Below are 18,810 nucleotides of genomic sequence, written 5' to 3'. Positions count from 1 at the left end.
GTGTGGAGAACGCTTTACCGGAGGCACCTGAGCAGGTGCGGGGAGGTCAGTCAGGAGGCAGCGGAGGCCCCCAGGGGAGGAAGCCGGGCTGGCAACCTGCCCCAGGGCAGAGGCAGGAGGTGGAGAAAAGTTGACCCATTCAAGAGATTTCATTACCTGCGTGTTCCAGGTGGAACCGTGTCCTCCTCCGACCCCTCACCCTGCCCCGCAAATTCATCTGCTGAAGCCTTGACACCTGGTACCTAGGATGTGGCTGGATTTGGAAGTGGGGTCTTTAAAGAGGCGGTTAAGGTGAGATGAGGTCACATGGGCGGGCCCTGCTCCCGGCTGACTGGTGTCCTGATAAGGAGAGGACACGCAGAGGGGGGCCCCTGTGAATGTGGTTATCTACAAGCTGAAGAGGGCAGCCTGACTCTTCCCTCGGGTCTCTAGCCTCCGGAACCCTGAGAAAATAAATTCCTGTTATTTAGACGACTCGTTCTGTGATGGCTCGTTATGACGGCCCTAGCAAACTAACACACTGTACAAAAAAAAAAAAATTTAAGTGAAAAATAAAACCTTTGAAAAAGAAAATCGATTTATTCTTAATTGAAATCAGGGTGGTATATGATGGTAAAATTCAAACAAAAGAGCTTTTCTTCAGTGTACCCGGTGATGGCTTCTGCAATACATCTGTACTGTCCCTAAAGTGAAGAATAAGAAACACAATATAAAATGTTAGCTGCTTCTATTTTGTAAGAAATTTAAGAATTTTTCTCACTAGGAGGAAGTCATTTAAATTGGATGGGTTATTATTTTCTGTTTTCTAATGAAATAAAATTTTGTATGCCTTTGAATTCAGCAAGCATAAAACCCATTTACCTTCCGATTACAAGAAGATTTTTTAAAACAATATTTTGAAACTAGCCTATGAGATTTTCAAACTCTAGATATCAGTCGTAAACAATGGGTAAAGAATATGCATTGTTAAAGTTTGTTCTAAAATAGTCACCAAAAGTGAAACATGCAAAATTTCGTTGCTAGGTATTTAAGGCAAGCGCCGAAAATTCCAGTTATGACTGACGGAGGCAGTCACGGAGTTCTACACAGTGATCGTGTGGCGATTTCACCCACAGATCGTTCAACGGTTTAATAATGAGCATCTGTATCACCTGTAGCCATGTATGTAAGAGGGAAAACGATGTAAAAAAGAGATTTCTTCTGCGTAACTCTTTTATATTTCCATATTCTTCAAAAAGAAGAAATGGTAAAATACCCCAAACCAATAAAAAAAAGTTTTTTTAAATCTGAAACTCGGTAATCTTAAGTCGCAATTTTTAGACGTTGTGAATTGCTTATTTCAAATTTTTACCACATCTGTTACTGCAAAAGGTTAAGAAGGTGCAAAATGGTCCTTGAACGATACCTTAGAGAAGCGTATTCCCTTGAAGGAGAATGATATTGTTGTATTCACCGTCTCTGTGAACAAAACACAAAAAGGAATAGGTCATCACCGGGTGATTTTTTTTTGGTAGTATGGCGTGCACCTGTACACTTAAATACAGGTGACAGCAGTCCCAAGCAAAACCGGAGAGAAGTGATAAGTCTTATATCCTGGCTACAATTCCCCTGGGGAATCCCAGCAACTATGCAGGATGCAGGACCCAAGCCTCAGAGGATGCTGCAGGTTGAATTACATCCCCCAAAAGATGTTGAAGTCCCAGCTCCCTGCGCCTGTGCACATGGCCTTATTTGGAAATAGAACTTGGTCAAGATGAGGTCATGTGACTGTGTCCTTAAAAGAAGTGGACATTTGGACACAAAGACAGGTGTGCAGAGAGGGAAGACTGTGAAGGAACACAGGAAGAAGATGGCCATCTACAAGGCCAGGGGCCACCAGAAGCCAGGAGAGAAACCTGGAACAGGTCCTTCCCTGGCACCTTCAGAGGGAGCACAGCCCTGCCAACACCTGGATCTTGGTCTTCTGGCTTCCAGAACTGTTCGACAATAAATTCCTATTGTTCTAAGCCACCTATTCCGTGGCACTTTGGTACAGAAACCCTAGCGAGATCCTGGAAACAGGTTGGCAAATTTATTAAGTTTAAGATGCCCTTGAAATATCCATTTATTTATTCATAAATGTGGGGTTTTTTTGGTTTTTTGTGTGTTCATAAATGTGTTTTTGAAAGAAACAAAGGTGTGTGTGTATAAGAGTGGTAAGATTATGGGTAATTTTTATTTTATTTTTGCTTGCCCATATTTTCTAAATAGCATATCCTAAAAATATATGTTTGTAACAAATATAAATAAGAAAAGTTATTTTGAAAGTAAATATATCTATGGCACTTACTAGCTTGATTCGCAAACTTTCAAGTTTCCCTTGATAGTGTCCATGTTATTAAATCGGAATATCCTGAGTTCTGGGCCCAGAGAGTCAGCTGCCAGATGGACATGTTTATTTGAATGTCCCCAAATTACCTTGAGCTCAACATGCCCAAATCAGAACTCATCATCTTTCTTTTAAAAATCTGTCCCTTCTTTTGCACACGTCATTTCAGATAGTGGTACTGCCATCCATCCAGCCTCTGGCCCTCAAGTGGTTCTTGATTTTACCTAACCTTTGCCCGCCACATCCAATCAATCAGTATGCACTGCCAATGTGCTCCCAACGTGCTCTCTGTCACCTCCTCCCCTTTGCTCCCAGGGCCACCATCTTTGTCCAGCCCTCATGGTCTCTCGCAGTCTCCCAGCCTCACTTCCATCCACCCAAGTTCCCTGCCAACCCCCACCTCTTTCCATATGGACACCAGTTATCTGCAAAAATGGACATCTCAGTGGGGCATCCCCACCCACTGATGACAGGCTGCAGGACAATATTTGGTGCGTGACTTACGTGTTTGCTCCTCCCCGTTTCTAGGCTCATCTCTAGCAATTCCCCACAAGCGCATTCTGCTCCAGCTACAAAAAAAAACTACTCTCCAAATAAGCCATATTCTTTCACGGCTAGATGTGTCCACATGTGCTGTTTCCTCTCCAGGAAACATCCTTCATCCCCACTCTCTGATAGTCTCAGATTCAAGACTCTAATAAAACAGTCTCTGAAGTCTTATCTGACTTTTTCTGCCACAGTAAATCGATAGTTGTGTATATAGTTAAAACTAAGAGCACGTAATTCTATTAGTGTTTATGACATTTTATTGTCATTTTTGTTCCCATGACTGTCTTTCCCAAAACAGAGAAATCTTCTGAGGAAAGAGATCCTATCATTCGACTTTGGATCACAAGAGCCTAATCATGACTCCCTCACATTAGGATCGGCAGATGCTTGCGGAAGGAACGGAGGCTGGATTGAGTCTGACACCTCTTAGATCTCAAGAAAATGAAACCACAAAAATTCAAATAAAAAGTCATCATAATCCCACACATTATATGAAGTCATTGTCAAACGGTTGTATTAGAAGACTGTAATCTGCCAAGAGGATTTGTTTTCTAAGAGAAAGCCCAGCAGGACAGAAGGGCAGGCCTCCGGGGTCAGGGCTGCTCCGTTTCTAGTCCCCAAATGGCCAAGGGCGCATTTCTGCCAGCAGCAGTTTCCTCACTTGTAAAAATGACAGGACTGCAGAATCGGGAACTGAAGAGGGAGTCCTAGTAGCCACATGAATATGTATTACTTAATGACCATCGTTCTTGAATTCTTACTCTGAGCACTATACTAAGCTGTTTTATACACATTCTCGAATTTAATCCTTAAAACCATGTAAAGTAGGTTTCACTGTCCCCACTTTACAGATGAGGAAAATGAGGCTGACAGAGGTTGAATAACACACCCAGACCACATGGCTAGCAGGTGGGAGAGCTGGGACGCTGACCCAGTTCTTTGCGACTCTGAGCTCAGACTTATGAGCACTACCAGCTCCATGACCTACCTGTATGTAGTGTGAGGGTGGCAGATAAATGAGAGATGCGAAGAGATGTTTGGCTGGGAGACACACAGCAAGCACACTGATTTACTTAGAAACTATTTTCTTTATGATTGCTAGCGATTATATAATCATACAATCAAACTGATGTCTCTGTCAAAGTAAGTACTAGCCTTTCTGTTATAAATTTTTAGATTACTCTCATTCCATTAATTCTCTACCCTTATTTCCCATTTTTGAGCCCATCTATAACTAATCCGTGCTATATTGCCAAGTCTAATGTCTACACGTAAACTACCTAAAATCTTTTTTTTAAATAAGAGAAGATACAGGTTAATGGTAAATAATTATATGAGAAAATGTTCAACTGTAATAAAAAATGTTAATAAAACAATTAAGTGTAAATTTTTTTCTAATAGTTTTTTTCAAAGACGTTTTTTAAATAATGCCCAATGTTAACAAGACAGAGATTAAACTACTGTACTTATACACTGCTAGTAATGCAGATATAAATTGGTACGATCCCTTAGAAAAGCAATTTGGCCTTATATAAACAAAACCACAAACGCATTAAAACCATTTACGCTTAGAAATATCCCTGGAAGTTATCTATAACTCCTCCCAAACATGAGAATATTCAAATCTAAAATATGAGAAAAATTATATACAAAAACATAATGATCATAAGATTATTTATAATAGTATAAATACCAGAAGCACATTGAATGTCCAGAAGGAGGATGAGGAAGAAAAAAGCAAACCAGGGAGAATGCACTAAGGGAGATGTTTCACCGTGAAATATTTGTACTCTAATTTTTGAACCACGTGGATGTGGTTATCTAGTCAAAGAATTAAATAAATTTTTTAGAAATTGTAGTAAAGTATACTTACAACTACATAAACAATATGCATAGTTTAAAATACAAGAAAAAATACTCCCAGATAACTTTAGAAATACGAATCAAAGACATTTTTGTTGTTTATACTTTCCAATTTTTGGTAGTGTGACAGCATGATATTTATAATCTTTTAAACTATTTAAAATACTAGTTTAAAATTGTTATGGAAAAATTCATAAGTTTGCAATAAGTGATCTTCACGTCTTAAACTATAAAATTTTATAATTCTGTGAATAATTCCAGGGCGGAAAAACGGAGGGGAAGACATTGAAGAAACCAATGTAGCTGCACAGGAAAATCTAGTGAGTTTCTATGAAAAGTAACAAACATCACGTTTAGAAAAAGAGATCCATTACCAAGAGTAAATGTACAATATTAATCTGAACAAGGTAAAAATTTTAATATCCCGCCAAACACACTCAGGTAAGCGTCACCTTAATAACAACTCAGTAACATAATTGTAAAATGTTTTTTGTGCTGCTAAAAGTAAAAATTTTGACCGGAAATAATTATTATCAGAAAAGGAAGCCGACATTTTCAGCGTTTTTAATAGCGTTCTCAGATGGTCTATCTGGGTAGTGATGTAAATGGAAAGCTCACCTCCCTTCAGGGCTCTGCAGAACGAGTACTCATCATCAGACCCGTGGCAAATAACCTCTTTGCGCACTGGAAAATTCATGGAGTTGAAAGATAAATACAGATTGAAATATAATTTTTTAATGTCTCTCCCTGAAAAAGAAAAACACCCCATTAGTCCCTCAAATAAGAGGTTATATTATAAATAATAATTAACACTTATGATACACTTAAAATATGCCCTGTGCTCTTTCGACGTTATTTCATTCAATCATCACTATTACCTGCAGTGTGGAGATTGTGATCCTTGTTTTGCTGATGAGAAAACTGAAGGTATGAGGGGGTTGGTAGATTGAAATCAAATAGAACATTCCACAGGAAGAATTCTGTGTGCTAGGCCTAAAAATAGGGAAACCTACTTTTTGAGGAAACTATCAAAAAAGGTATAAAATTTTCTGTTCTCGGTACAGTTCTGCTAGGAAGTTCAAAAAAAGAAAACGAAGTCACGATAATTGCCCAATTTTTAATCATTTTGATAAAAGACTTCTTGGAGAACAAAATCAAACTTTTTGATTAAAAATTAGATGTGTGAGCTGTTTATTACTTCCTCATGCTCTCCCTATTAGCAATTAACATGGAAAAATCCGGTAAATGATGCATTTTTCCCAACTCTTCTAAGTTATTCAGCTGGCCCAACTAGAAAAGATGTACGGTCTTTTTTATAATGGAAATAAGTTATTGTAACCACTGCCTCATTACAAATATTTTCCTAATCAGGTCACCGTGACTCACTGTAGCCACAATCAAAGGGAAAGTTTTCCATCTTTAACGTGAACTTCGCTGTGCTCAACAGAGCCGCGAGACCCTTCCTCGAAACGCTCTCCTCCATCTGGCGTTGGTGCTCTCGCTCATTCCCCTCATTCCCCTCCAACCTCTCTGATTCCGCCCCCAAAGTCTAGTTCTTGGACCTCTCTTTCTTAGGGTTCTAGCCTCAGTGTTCCTCAATATTTACTCTGTACACTCTCCCCGGCCTAAAGTCCCCCATAAGGTGATACTTCCCAAATCACCGCCCTTAGTCTTAACCTTTTTTTTGAGCACCTGTCTCACATATGCATTCAATAACTCTATTTGAATGTTGCTCATCACCTCACCCCACAGATCCCAAATTGATCCCTTATCTCATCTCCAAGTCGGCATTAGAATTCCCAATCCCAAGAAATCTTACTGCACCCCTTTTCATCGCCATTACCACAGTCTTAACGCGGGCCCTCATTACTCAGAGCCTAAAGTACCACCAAACCTCCTAATTTGTCTAATTGAGAAGAACATCATAGGGTCTGCTTCAAATGGTGGAGCCACGGTCCCCTCCACAGACTTTGGCCTGAACCTCTCCAAAAGCAGGGATGCGTGCAGAAGCCGAAGAGCTGTTTTCGCAAGACACAGGTACACGGCAGTACTGCTGTGGTGTCCAGTGACAACACAGGACAAAGGACCTTCCATTTCTATGTAGAACACAATGTGTCCCTGGTCTTCAACGACTCCAAAAAGAGAAGTGCTTTCTTGACATCTCAACGGTTTACATCTTGAGAAGCTTTTTGACCTAGGACGTCGCTGTGCTCACGTTAGTCACGTGAACAATGGTCAGTGTGAGGTGCCCCTTGCGTGGCAGAGCAGGTGGGAGATACTAATGTGGGTGTTGAAGTGACAGATGAGAAACCTGGTGGCTGACGTGTGATAACAAAGAAGACTGTTTTCTAGCTCACCTAAGACAACTCCAGAAACTACCAGAAATAATTTTGAGGCTTATGGTCCAGCTTTGTCAATCAGTTAGTGATATACAAATAACTTACCAGGAAGGCCATAAAGTATCAAAATAAATATTTTCTATTCCCAACCCATTTTTGGTTCCAGGTTGTACTTAAAGCTCTTACTGAATATAGGAAGAAATAGCAACCATAAAAATAGTTTGATTTCAATAACATGGCCCCACACTTCACACAGACACTCTATTATATTCTAAGGAAACTCAGGTCATTATTGCAAAGCTCTATGAAAAACATGACTGAATAATTCTTCTGTTACTGCATTAATATGCCATCTAGATGCCACATTTAGTGAATAATGAAGGTACTCGGGTGGCCATGGAGTACCCTCCTCGAACCATCTTCCGAAGAACCTGCCGGGAGTGAAGTGGTTGGCAGACAGCCTCCATCCCTCCCCAGGGGCCAAACTCTAATGACTGAGCACTGCAAGGACTCGAGGGCCAGCCTACTCCCGCCTCTAATGGGACACTCGTGACAGCCAATCTTTGCTCTAAAGCTCCGCATTGATCTAGCTGAGAGAATCTCAAGGATGCATCTGGGTCTGGTGATCACCTACCAGATTCTCCTACTTTCTCTCTCTCATTTCAAAGGCATCAGACATGCAGCGCAATCTGAACCCTTCTCTCACCTGCCTGGTGCCCTCTCCCCTTTATTGTTCACAGGCATTTCCCCCAGTAACTCTCTTGTGTGTCTAACTCTTTGGTGTCTGCTTTTCAGCAAACTCTGAGTGATACTATATTGTGTTATTATTACTTGGGCCTGGAAGGATACAACTTGCTTCCTGTGTGTAAGGACAAGGAAGGGGTTTGCTGGAAAATTAGGTCATTCATTATGTACATAATCGCTTCGGCCAAACATCTAGGGATAAGGCACACCAAGTAGACCAGAAAACAAAACCTGAGAAAAGAAGAAGAAACTGTAGAGCCTTAGGCAGGCAAAAATTAGAAAAAAAAAAGTTATTTCTTTTAATCTTAGCCGAGAAAGTAGAGTGAACAGGGTTAGTCATTCTTTCTTCTGGGCTACCACTAACCTAAGTCTCACTGCTATCATTTCACTATCATACCATATTACCTACAGATCTGTCCCTCCTATTGCACTGACAGATTCTTGAAGGTCAAGAGAATGTCTTATTTATCAATGAATTTATAGTACCTATCACAATATTTGAAATACACTATGCATTTATTAGATATGTTTTGATGAATAAATAAATGCAGAAACAAAGTGTCAAAGTGCAGGTTAAACAATTAAATTCAGGAATATCAAAACACGAATTTATTGTCTATTATTTCTGGGTTCTCAGCTACCTCTTTTCTTGTAAACTGGAGAATTAAAATCGGGGCGGGGAGAATCTTTCTTTAGGCTTATTTATGTGAAAGTATTTTGTAAAGTATAAGCTCCAAATATAAGCTAGGATGTAAATAATGATGGCGATGATGAAAACAATTGGTAATGAGAATAATTAGAGTTGACGTTTTCTGGAGTCCTAAAACTTCCATACAGCAAACCCGATTGGTAAGAGAGGGTAAAAGTTGTATGTGATTTCACAAACACTGAGACCCAGCCCGATACTATCACTGTCACCCAATTTGGTTTTTACTAAGCTGATGACCAGTAAAATCATAGACAGGAAAAATAAGATGAAATGTAAAATAAAAAACACTGTCTTCTTTCATCCCATCATCATCATATTTTTTTTTTAGAAAGGTCAACTTTAGAAACAAACATCCTGGCTTTCTCATTCAGATCTTTAACTAGTGGAAACCCAACATTACTTATCAGTTAAATAGCTAATGATTGACAAAGGATATACCTATTAGATTGTTAAAAATCTAATTAGATTGTTAAAAGTCATTCCCATTTACCCTATTGCCATTATGTAACCCCTTCCCACGAGTGTGAGCCTAGTGACTTGCTTCTAACAAATAGCTATCGCAAAGTCGATAGAGTGACACTTTCATGACTAGGCCACATGAGATTGTGATTTCTGTCGTTAGCCGATTGTCCTCCTTGCTGACTTTGATAAAGCAAAAAGCTATGTTGAAAAGGCCCATATCACAAAACCTTGAGGGCTGGCCAGCAGCCAGACAGGAACTGAATACTGTCAACAATCCCATGTGAATTAAAGTGGATCCTGCCCCAGTTAAGCCTTCAGAAGAGACCCGAGCCTTCACAGACACCTTGTTTGCACCCTGTGGGAGAGTCTGGAGCAGACGCAGCTAAGCTCTGCCCAGATAGCTGACACACAGAGACAATGAGATAATAAATGCGTACTGTTTATTGAGTATTACTTAATATGAGATATTACGATTCTGGTAATTTTTTACATAACAATAGAAAACTAATACATGTACATTTGGAACACGATCATTTATCACTGCTATTTCTTGAACCCTTTTAACTGATCTATAGAAAACAAAACTTTGGACTTACTTGGAATGTAGAAAATATGTAAATATCCACGGCTTCCCTTCAATTCTATACAGGGGTTAAGATTTAACGAAATAGGGAATTTCATGTTATCTAGAGAGAACAAAGATAATGTCAATAAATTATCATAAATCATTTCTAATAAGTAAAGTATTCTGAAATTCAGTCCCTGAAAGATGCCTTTAGCATTAGAATTGTGTAATGAGAAAAATTGAGGGGGGTTCAAAACATCACCACCCCAGAGGAGTGACATCAGCAAGATGGCAGAGTAGGAAGTCTAAGACCCTTCTTCCCCTCACAGACACACAAAGTTACCAACAATTCGTGAAAAACTCCCTTTGTGAAAAATTAAAGACAAATTGAAAGTTTCCTGTATCTTAGGAGAACTTGAATCCAGACTTGCCAAAGTTGGTAGGGAGATTCAGTACACCCTTCTCAACAGGGACCCTGTACCTGGCCCAGCACAGGAGAAAAATCCCCTAGCCTCCAGCTTCACTCAGGGGGGAAGACGTTGGTTCATGCATGCAAATCCCCAAATTTTCCAAGGGGATCCCTAAAGAACTGAAGAAATAGAAAATCCAAACAGACCTATAACTAGTATGGAGATTGAGCCAGTAATCGAAAATGTCCCAAAAAAGAAGAGTCCAGGACCAGATGGCTTCAAGATGAATTCTACCAAACATTTAAATAAGACTTAATACTAACCCTTCTCCAACTCCTGCAAAAAACTGAAGAGGAGGACACACTTCCAAACTCATTTGGCCAGCCCAGCATCACCCTGATACCAAAGCCAGACAAAGACACCATAAGAAAAAAAAACTATAGGCCAATATCCCTGATAAATAGAGATGCAAAAATCCTCAACAAAATACTAGCAAGCTGAATTCAACAGCACATTAAAAGGATTATACACCATGACCAAGTGGGATTTTTTTCACCTTAGATGCAAGGATGTTTCGACATATGAAAATCAATTCATGCGATATACCACATTAATAGAATGAAGGATTTAAAAAAATCACATGATTACCTCAATAGATGTAGAAAAAGCATTTGACAATATGTAACATCCTTCTGTGATAAAAACTTTCAAAAAACAAGAATTTGAGGAAGTGCTCACAACATAATAAAGGCCATATATAAAAAGCCCAGAGTTGTTTTTTTTTTTTCCAACATCATACTCAATGGTGAAAAACTGAAAGTTTTCCTCTAAGACCAGCAACAAGACAAGGATTCCTACTTGCAACATAGTATTGGAAGTCCTAGCCAGAGCAATTAGGCAAGAAAAGTAAATAAAAGGCATCTAAATTGGAGAGGAAGAAGTAAAATTTCTTTGTTTGCTGATGACATGACTTTATATATAGAAAACCTTAAAGATTCCATAAAAAAAAGAAATAATCAATGAATTTAGTAAAATTTCAGGATACAAAATCAACATACAAAAATAAGTTGTGTTCTTATATACTAACAATGAACTATCTGAAAAGGAAATTAGGAAAACTATCTCATTTACAATAGCACCAAAAAAAAGATAAAATACCTAGGATTAAACTTAACTAAAGAGGTAAAAAACTTTATCCTTAAAATTACAAAACATTGATAAAAGAAATTACACAAGACACAAATGTAAAGACATTCTGTGTTAACTGATTAGAAGATTTAATGTTATTAAAATGTCCATATTACCCAAAGCAATCTACAGATTCAATGCATTCCCTATCAAAATCTCAATGGCATTTTTTACAGAAATAGATAAAACAACTCTAAAATTATGGAACCACAAGAGACTACAAACAGCCAAATTAATCCTGGGAAAGAGGAAAAAAATCTAGAGACATCATACTTCCTGATTTCAGTTGTCAAATGGGTTAAAGACCTAAATGTAAGATTCAAAAACTGTAATCCTAGAAGAAAACACACGGGGAAAGTTTCAAGATGTTAGTCTTGACAGTGATTTTTTCATAAATGTGATACCAAAAGCACAGGCACCAAAAACATAAATAAACAGGGGGACTACATCAAATTAAAAAGCGTCTGCACAGCAAAGGCAACAACCAACAGAGAGAAAAGGTAACCTATGGAATGGGAGGAATTATTTACAAACCATATACCTGATAATGATATCCAAAATATATAAGAAATTCTAATAATTCAATTGTAAAAAAACTAATAACCTTATTTTAAAACAGGCTAAGGATTTGAGCAGACATTTCTCCAAAGAAAACATGCAAGTGGGCAACAAGCACATGAAAAAATGCTCAACGTCACTAGGCATTACAAAATCAATGGTGAGATATCACCTCACACCTGTCAGGATGATTATTAAGAAAAAAAACAACAACAATACAAGTGTTGGCAAAGATGTAGAGAAATTAGAACACTTGTATACTCTTGGTAGAAATGCAGAATGGTGCAGCCGCTATGGGAAACAGTATGGAAATTCAAATTAAAAATAGACCCACCATATGATCTAGCAATCCTACCTGAGTATTTATCCAAAAGAACTGAAATCAGGATCTCGAAGAGATACTAGCACTCCCATGGTCATTGCAGCACTATCCTAATAGCCAAGACGTGGAAACCAAATGTCCATTATAGGTGAATAGATAAAGAAAATGTGCTACATATATAGAATGGAATTCAGCCATAAAAATATAAGTAAATTTTGCAGTTCGCTACAACATGGATGAATCTTGAGTACATTATGCAAAGAGAAATAAGCCAGTCCTGTCAGGACAAATACTGCATAATTCCACTTATATAACATGTCTAAAATAGTCAAATTCCTAGAATCAAAGAGTGGAATGGTGGCTGCCAGGAGCTTGGGGAGAGGGAAATGAGGAGTTACTGACTGATGGGCTTAAAGCTTCAAGAAAGATGAAGAAGCTCTAGAGATCTGCTGTGTGGCACTGCACCTGTCGTCGATAACGATGTATTGTACACTTACATTTTTAAGAGGGTAGATCTCATGTAAAGTGTTCTTGCCACAGTGAAGGAAAATAAAAAATGCAGTATGAATACGAAAAAGAAATCTCCTCGTAATGTAAATAGATGAGTGTTTTAATGTCCTTACATTGTTAAGGTGGAAGCCGGAGGTATTAAATTATTTTAAACTCTGTATGGGGAAAAAACTCCCCAAAATATATTTTTATAAAATTACTTGTTCCATTTTGTGACTCTTTTTACCTGTTCTTTTCTCTATTTTTCTTGTTTGAGAAATAATTGACACACGTCACTATAAGTTTAAGGCGTACAGCATGATGCTTTGATTTACATATGTTATAAAGTGATTACTATAATAGGTTCAACTAATATCCATCATCTATATGATACAATAAAAAGAAAAGAGAGAAAAGAGAAAATGTCTTCTCGTGATGAGAACCCTTAGAGCTACTCTCATAGTGACTATCCCGTGTATCATACACCCACGTTGGCTACAGTCACAGTGTTGTATATTACATCCTTAGTTCGCATTTCTCTTTTATACTGGAAGTCTGTTCCTTTTGATCACCTTCCTCCAATTCCCCCTCCCCATCCCCTCTATTATCTTGTTCTGTGAGTTTGGTTTTTGTTGTTGTGTTTTTTTAAGAGTCCGCATATAAGTGAAATCATACAGTTTTTGTCTTTATATGACTTATGTCATTTAGCATAATGCCTTCAAGATCTATCCATGTTATCACAAATAGTAAGATTTCCTCTTTTTTCATGGATGAATAATATTTCACTGTGTACACACACACACACACACACACACACACACACACACCATTCTCTTATCCATTCATCCATCAATGGACACTTAGGTTGTCTGGGGGTGACAGAAAGGCCATAGAAAGACACAGCAATGAGGTGGCCATCTGCCAGCCAAGGAGCAAGGCCTCAGAAGGAAACCAAACTTGCTGACCCTTGATCCTGGACTTCCAGCCCCCAGAACAGTGAGAAATAAATTTCTGTTGCCCAATCGCCCAGTCGCGGTGTTTCGTTAGAGCAGCCCTCGCAGACTGAGACTCTGTATATGATCCGTAGCTTTGCCAAATGGAAGCCACCTCACCGAAAGGACTGAATCAGGAGTTGTTGTCACCAACACCCTCACGATAATACAGAGGAATCGGTGCTCCCCACACGGGTGCATTGGGCTCGGCCAGCCCGGACTCTCTAAGATGGGAACAGGAGTGACGTGGCGGTGGGGAGGCAGCAGAGTCTCGCTGCTGCTGTGCTCTCCACTTGCGCCCCTCAGTCCTGATGTCCCCAGGGCGGCAGGGAATGACCACCAGATTTCTCAGCATTAGAGAGAAAGAGGCAAGATCCTCCCTCCAAAATCAAGTCAAAAGACAAATCAAATTGTTGTTATTAAGAGATTAAAAGTGAATAATAATACAAAGTGTCACGTAAATAAAGGCCATCCGAAACACAGCACAGAGAAGGTGACAAAAACAACACGGAGGGCAGAAGGGCCGAAGGAGAGGGGACTGAGGAGCCTTCTGGAGATGGGGGATGGACACCGATCCTGTCGACCTAGGGGATTTGGCACGGTCCACTAGTGCAAAAGAGGCCGTGCGCGTGAGACTGGACTTGTTCTGCCACCGGGCAGTCCTCCAGTTCCCCGAAAATAACTTTATATTAACATTTGCCGGAGTGTTTCTCAGGACAGTCAACACGCACTCAAACAGTGAAATAAAGTAAAATTGAAAATCTGGGGCTTAAAAAGGTTTCTTTATTTCAAGACTTCTCGGAACTCAAAATACATTTATAAATTAATAATTGGACTGTAATCCCTTTCCCAAAAAGAATCTCGAAGAATTAATATTTTGGGAAGCCTCCTTTCCTTTCTGGTGTCACCAGCGGGCAGAAAAGGCCAGGCAACCAAGGGAAGCAACGCAGTGGGAAGAACCAAACAAAAGAAGGGGTCGAGGCCCGAAGCTGCGCTCGCAGAGAAAAGCGGGGAGACAGACAGTGATGTGATCAGTTAATAGCGTTAGGGTCTGGCTGAGTTTTTAAAAAGTAATCAAGACTGTTTCTGTGTGGCTCTGTGCTAAAAATTTTACCTCATACCAATCCTTGTGAAATTAAAATCACTTTCATTTACAGATTAAAAAAAAAAAAGCTGGGGCACAGGGAAGCTATGTGGGTTGCTCAAGGTCACACAGCTAGTAAGTGACAGAACCAGCTTACATCCAATTAGGGAGGTGACTCCAAGAGTCCTCAGAAATCACAGCCCAAAACACTTAAGAGAACAACCATTATATGCCCAACACCGCCGAAAGAAAAATGACAGCTTAGAGCAATAATCAGTTCCAGGAGGCAGCTAGGACCGCTCTTCCTTCTCAGGAAGAACCAGTCTTGGGGCTGAGGCAAAAGCTCAGAAGCAGACAGTTCTGCGAAACTGGGAAGAATAGGACACTGGGCTCAAGGTCGAGACCACAGGGAACAACAGAAACATTTGGAGGTCAAGTACAACACGGTTCAGAGGATGGCGAGGTCTGTGAAGGATGCAGAAAATCCACATGGGGAAGTAATCAGCCATGACTCTTGCTGCTGGCGGCTGGCGGCGGCTAGAACATGTGGTCATTTTCTGTGTTCCAGCGACAGCAGAGTAAGGTTCTTGTGAAAACCCACCCTCGAAGTAGTTGATGCTACAACTCCTTGTTGCCGTTTTACTTACCACAGTATGTATACCAGATGTCAGTATCAGAGGAGTTGCAGATCCAGTGTTGCTCTGCCGGTTCAGTAAATATGGGAGAAAACAGGGTGGAAAAGAGCATAAATGGGAACATGATTTAATAGTGCCAAAACTCTAAAAAGGAGATATCAATAACTCATCGCCGGACTCTTTCTTTTCAGTAAGTAGGAAAAATTGAACTTAGTCATCAGTCATGTGATTTCTAAGTTCCGATCCAACTATTTCCTCTTTTGTGTATGCGTGTGTGTGTGTGCATGTGTGTGTAATATTTGAGCACTTCCTGCTAGGAGAGAAGAAGATGATTTAGAGTGCACTCTTTTCCAACACTCGGTGTGAATGAGAGCACAGAGCTTTAAGAACAGAGCAAGGTATTTCCCAGTCAACAGTAACAAAGCCACCTATAGGTCTCCTTTAGAATCCCAGCAGGCACTGCTCCTCTCTCTCACGGGCTCTTTAAATGACAATTTCTCGTGCCCCAGACAGCTGGACCTATAGATCGGAACTGAAGAGTCTTATGCAAACCCTTTCTGCTCAGCAGCAGGGTCAGCCATGGGGCAGAGCCGTCCTGGATGAGACCCCAGGCCCGGGACGCTAGCTGGCAGGGGCCCCACCAGCTTGAAAATGCACCTGCTTAAGTGAACAGCAGCTCCAGGAACTATTTTGAGCCCTGATAATAAAACGCTTATTATTTTGTGTATGGCATGTATTTCATTTCAAAACTCTCACTCCATTCTAGAAAAACAGCTAATCCTTTAGACGCTTTGCTTCTTGAGATCCTTTATAGGATATAGTTTGGGGTTAGTAGCCAAAAATGGCAGGGCCCCAAAATCTACAAGTTTAGAGGAAAATAATCATGTTATTAAAAGATTTCACTAAAGAACTGTACTACTTCCCATTTTTTAAAGGGCAAAAATCCATGGAGGGGTGGGAACATGGGGAGTTGTTCAATGGATATTGAGTTTCGGGATTGCAAGGTGAAAAAGTTCTAGAGATCGGTTGCACAGTGATGTAAATGTAGTTAACAGAATACTGAACTGTACTAAACTGCACACTTAAAATTGGTTAAGGTGGCAAGTTTTTGTTATGTCTTTTTACCATAATTTAAAAATGTGGTTAAAAATTGGAGAGGGAGTTGGAGAGGAAAAGCCTCGTGAATGCCCCTAGTGGTCTCAAAATACCATTCCCCACTAAAAGAAACGAAGACTGGAGAAATCGCTGATTCTAGGCCTGGGGCAGAAAACACACAGGATGAGTCTGGAATAGTTTATCATGTTAGATGACCAATTTGAAGACTGACCAAAAATTAGTTTCTTATTGCTTCTGTTACAAATAACCACAAACATAGTGGCTTAAAACAATACAAATATATTCTCTTACAGTTCCGGTCAAGGTGTCAGCAGAGTTGGTTCCTTCTGGACTCCAGGGGAAAAATCTGTTTCCTTGACTTTTTCAGTTTCGAGAGCTACAATCCTTGCATTCCTCATCTTCAAAGTTCGGCACCCGCTCTCGGCTTCCACCATCACATCGCCTTCTGCCTCCTCTTACAAGGACCCTGTGATTATGAGGGAACCATTTGGATAATCCAGGATAATCTCTCCAACTCAAGATCCACCTATAAAAATCCCTCTTGCCATATAATATAACATTTGCAGCTTCCAGTTGTGAACATCTTGTAGATTACATGATCATTAAGATAGTAACTGGAATGCACTGAAATATATCAAATATATTTAAATCCATGAGCTCGTAATAATTTTTTACAATCTAATTAATCATTAGATGATGCTAGGAAACAAACTCTATTTTGAGAACTGGTAAATGAAAGGGAAAAGAATCAAGCACTGGTCCTGATTTTCCTATAGAAATTGAACAACTGGTAACCAAGTCATAGAGAGTGGCAAATTTCCCTTGCCTTTTCATACTCCCTTCTCTGCTCTCAGAAGTATTTCAGCTATTTACGAAAAAGGAATAACAGATAGAATATAACCATTTTGCAACACCTAATGAACTGGTGAGCTTAGTATTATCGGTGGTTGCTAACATCACAGAGAAAGACATGATGTACCTCTTGATGGTGAACACGGGGGTAGCCGGCCTCCAAGATGACATCCAATGATCCTCACTTCCTGGAATGCAAATCCTGTGTAGTTCTCTCCATCAATGAATAAAGCTGACTGTGTAACTAACGAAATATTATACAATGACAATGTACAACTTCCAAGGTAGATCATAAAAAGCATTGTGGCTTCCAACTTGCTCTCCTGGATCAACTGCTCTGGAGGAAGCAAATAGCCCTAAGGAGAGATCTACGTGGTGAGAAATGGAGGCCTCCCACCAAAAGCCCGGCACCAGTCTGTCAGTCGTGTGGGAGCCAGTGCAGCCTTCAGATGACAGCAGCAGCAGCTCCCATAACTGCAACCTCACAAGACACCTGAGCCAGAAACACTCGGCCAAGTAAGTCACCACCAAACACCTGACCGATAGAAGTTGGGCAGCATCATACGTGTTTATTGTTGTTTTACATCTCTAAGTTTTAGGGGTAATCTGTTACACAACAACAGATAATACCAACAACATAATCTATGAATCAGTCTTGTCCAAAATAATCGAACTCAGTCTCAAGTCCAACTACCAATTTATAGGAAATACAGAAGACAAACATGTTAAATTACACCTCAGAGATATAATCAGAAAATCTAAACCATGAAACCAGATAAAGGACAAACAAATCAGTTTCTTCAACAGATGATTTGCAAGGAGGAAAAAAAAGTGGAAAAATGGAGGGCCCCGTAATTTGAAGTCTTTAAAGACATTTCAAAAATTGGTGTGACTGGAGTGTGAACTTTATTTAGATCTTAATCCAAAGAAATGTGGGGGGAATATTATGAAGTAACTGGATATTTGAACAGACTGGATATTTGATAACATAGGAGGAGGCAGTTTAGGTATTATCATGGTATAATAATATGTTTTTAAAGTCCTTATCTTGAAGAGTTACAAAATTAAATATTTAAGGAAGAAAGGTTATGATGTCTGAGATTTGCTTCAGGGTAAAAGTAGAGGGCAAGTGGTTGGAGTCTAGATAAAGTAACATTGACCACAAATTTGTCATGTTAATTTACTGTACTCATATTTTTGAATGTTAGACATTCTCAAAGAAAAGCAACAACAAAAGGATGAAGGATTCTGAAAACGTCAGAATGCAGTTTTAACAATTGTTTCCAGGCTAAGGCTGTCTCCCATTCACATCTAATGGCCATTTTGTTACTTTTGCTTCCAAAAGCTGAAGTCTTCCAGTATAGTAAAATCTGTGTTGAGGAAAAGGATTATATTTTACCATCCCACGGTATATTATCTGATGTAACCCACATGTCAGCCCAGGTCTGCTTTTTGAGACTCAGGTAAAACTGACTCAATGTTCTTCTCATACATACATCACCTTCCCAGTCTTCCCAAGATCACTCCATCTGGGGTGAGGACAGTGAGTAGCATGGAACAAAGTG

At 39.6% G+C, this 18,810-nt stretch overlaps 1 protein-coding gene across 2 annotated transcripts; it reads right to left on the bottom strand.

Moving 5' to 3' along the window:
• Positions 1-554: 554 nt before the first annotated feature.
• LY96 (lymphocyte antigen 96) lies at positions 555-16,677 on the bottom strand. 2 transcript variants are annotated; one of them, XM_039841894.1, is made up of 5 exons: positions 15,290-16,677; positions 9,631-9,720; positions 5,399-5,464; positions 1,406-1,458; positions 555-683 (listed from the first exon to the last, which is right to left on the bottom strand). In XM_039841894.1, exons 1-5 carry the CDS (start codon positions 15,399-15,401, stop codon positions 585-587), a joined length of 420 nt encoding a protein of 139 aa, XP_039697828.1. In that variant the 5' UTR covers positions 15,402-16,677; the 3' UTR covers positions 555-584. The 2 variants fall into 2 exon arrangements, with proteins under 2 accessions (XP_039697828.1, XP_039697827.1); XM_039841893.1 differs by having other exon boundaries at positions 5,399-5,527; positions 15,290-16,676.
• Positions 16,678-18,810: the final 2,133 nt, after the last annotated feature.

This window comes from Pteropus medius, unplaced genomic scaffold, assembly GCF_902729225.1.
Source record: "Pteropus medius unplaced genomic scaffold, Ma_sr-lr_union100, whole genome shotgun sequence".
NCBI lineage: Eukaryota > Metazoa > Chordata > Mammalia > Chiroptera > Pteropodidae > Pteropus > Pteropus medius.
The sequence above is the reverse complement of the archived record's forward strand: the minus strand, read 5'-3'. Positions and strand labels throughout refer to the sequence as shown.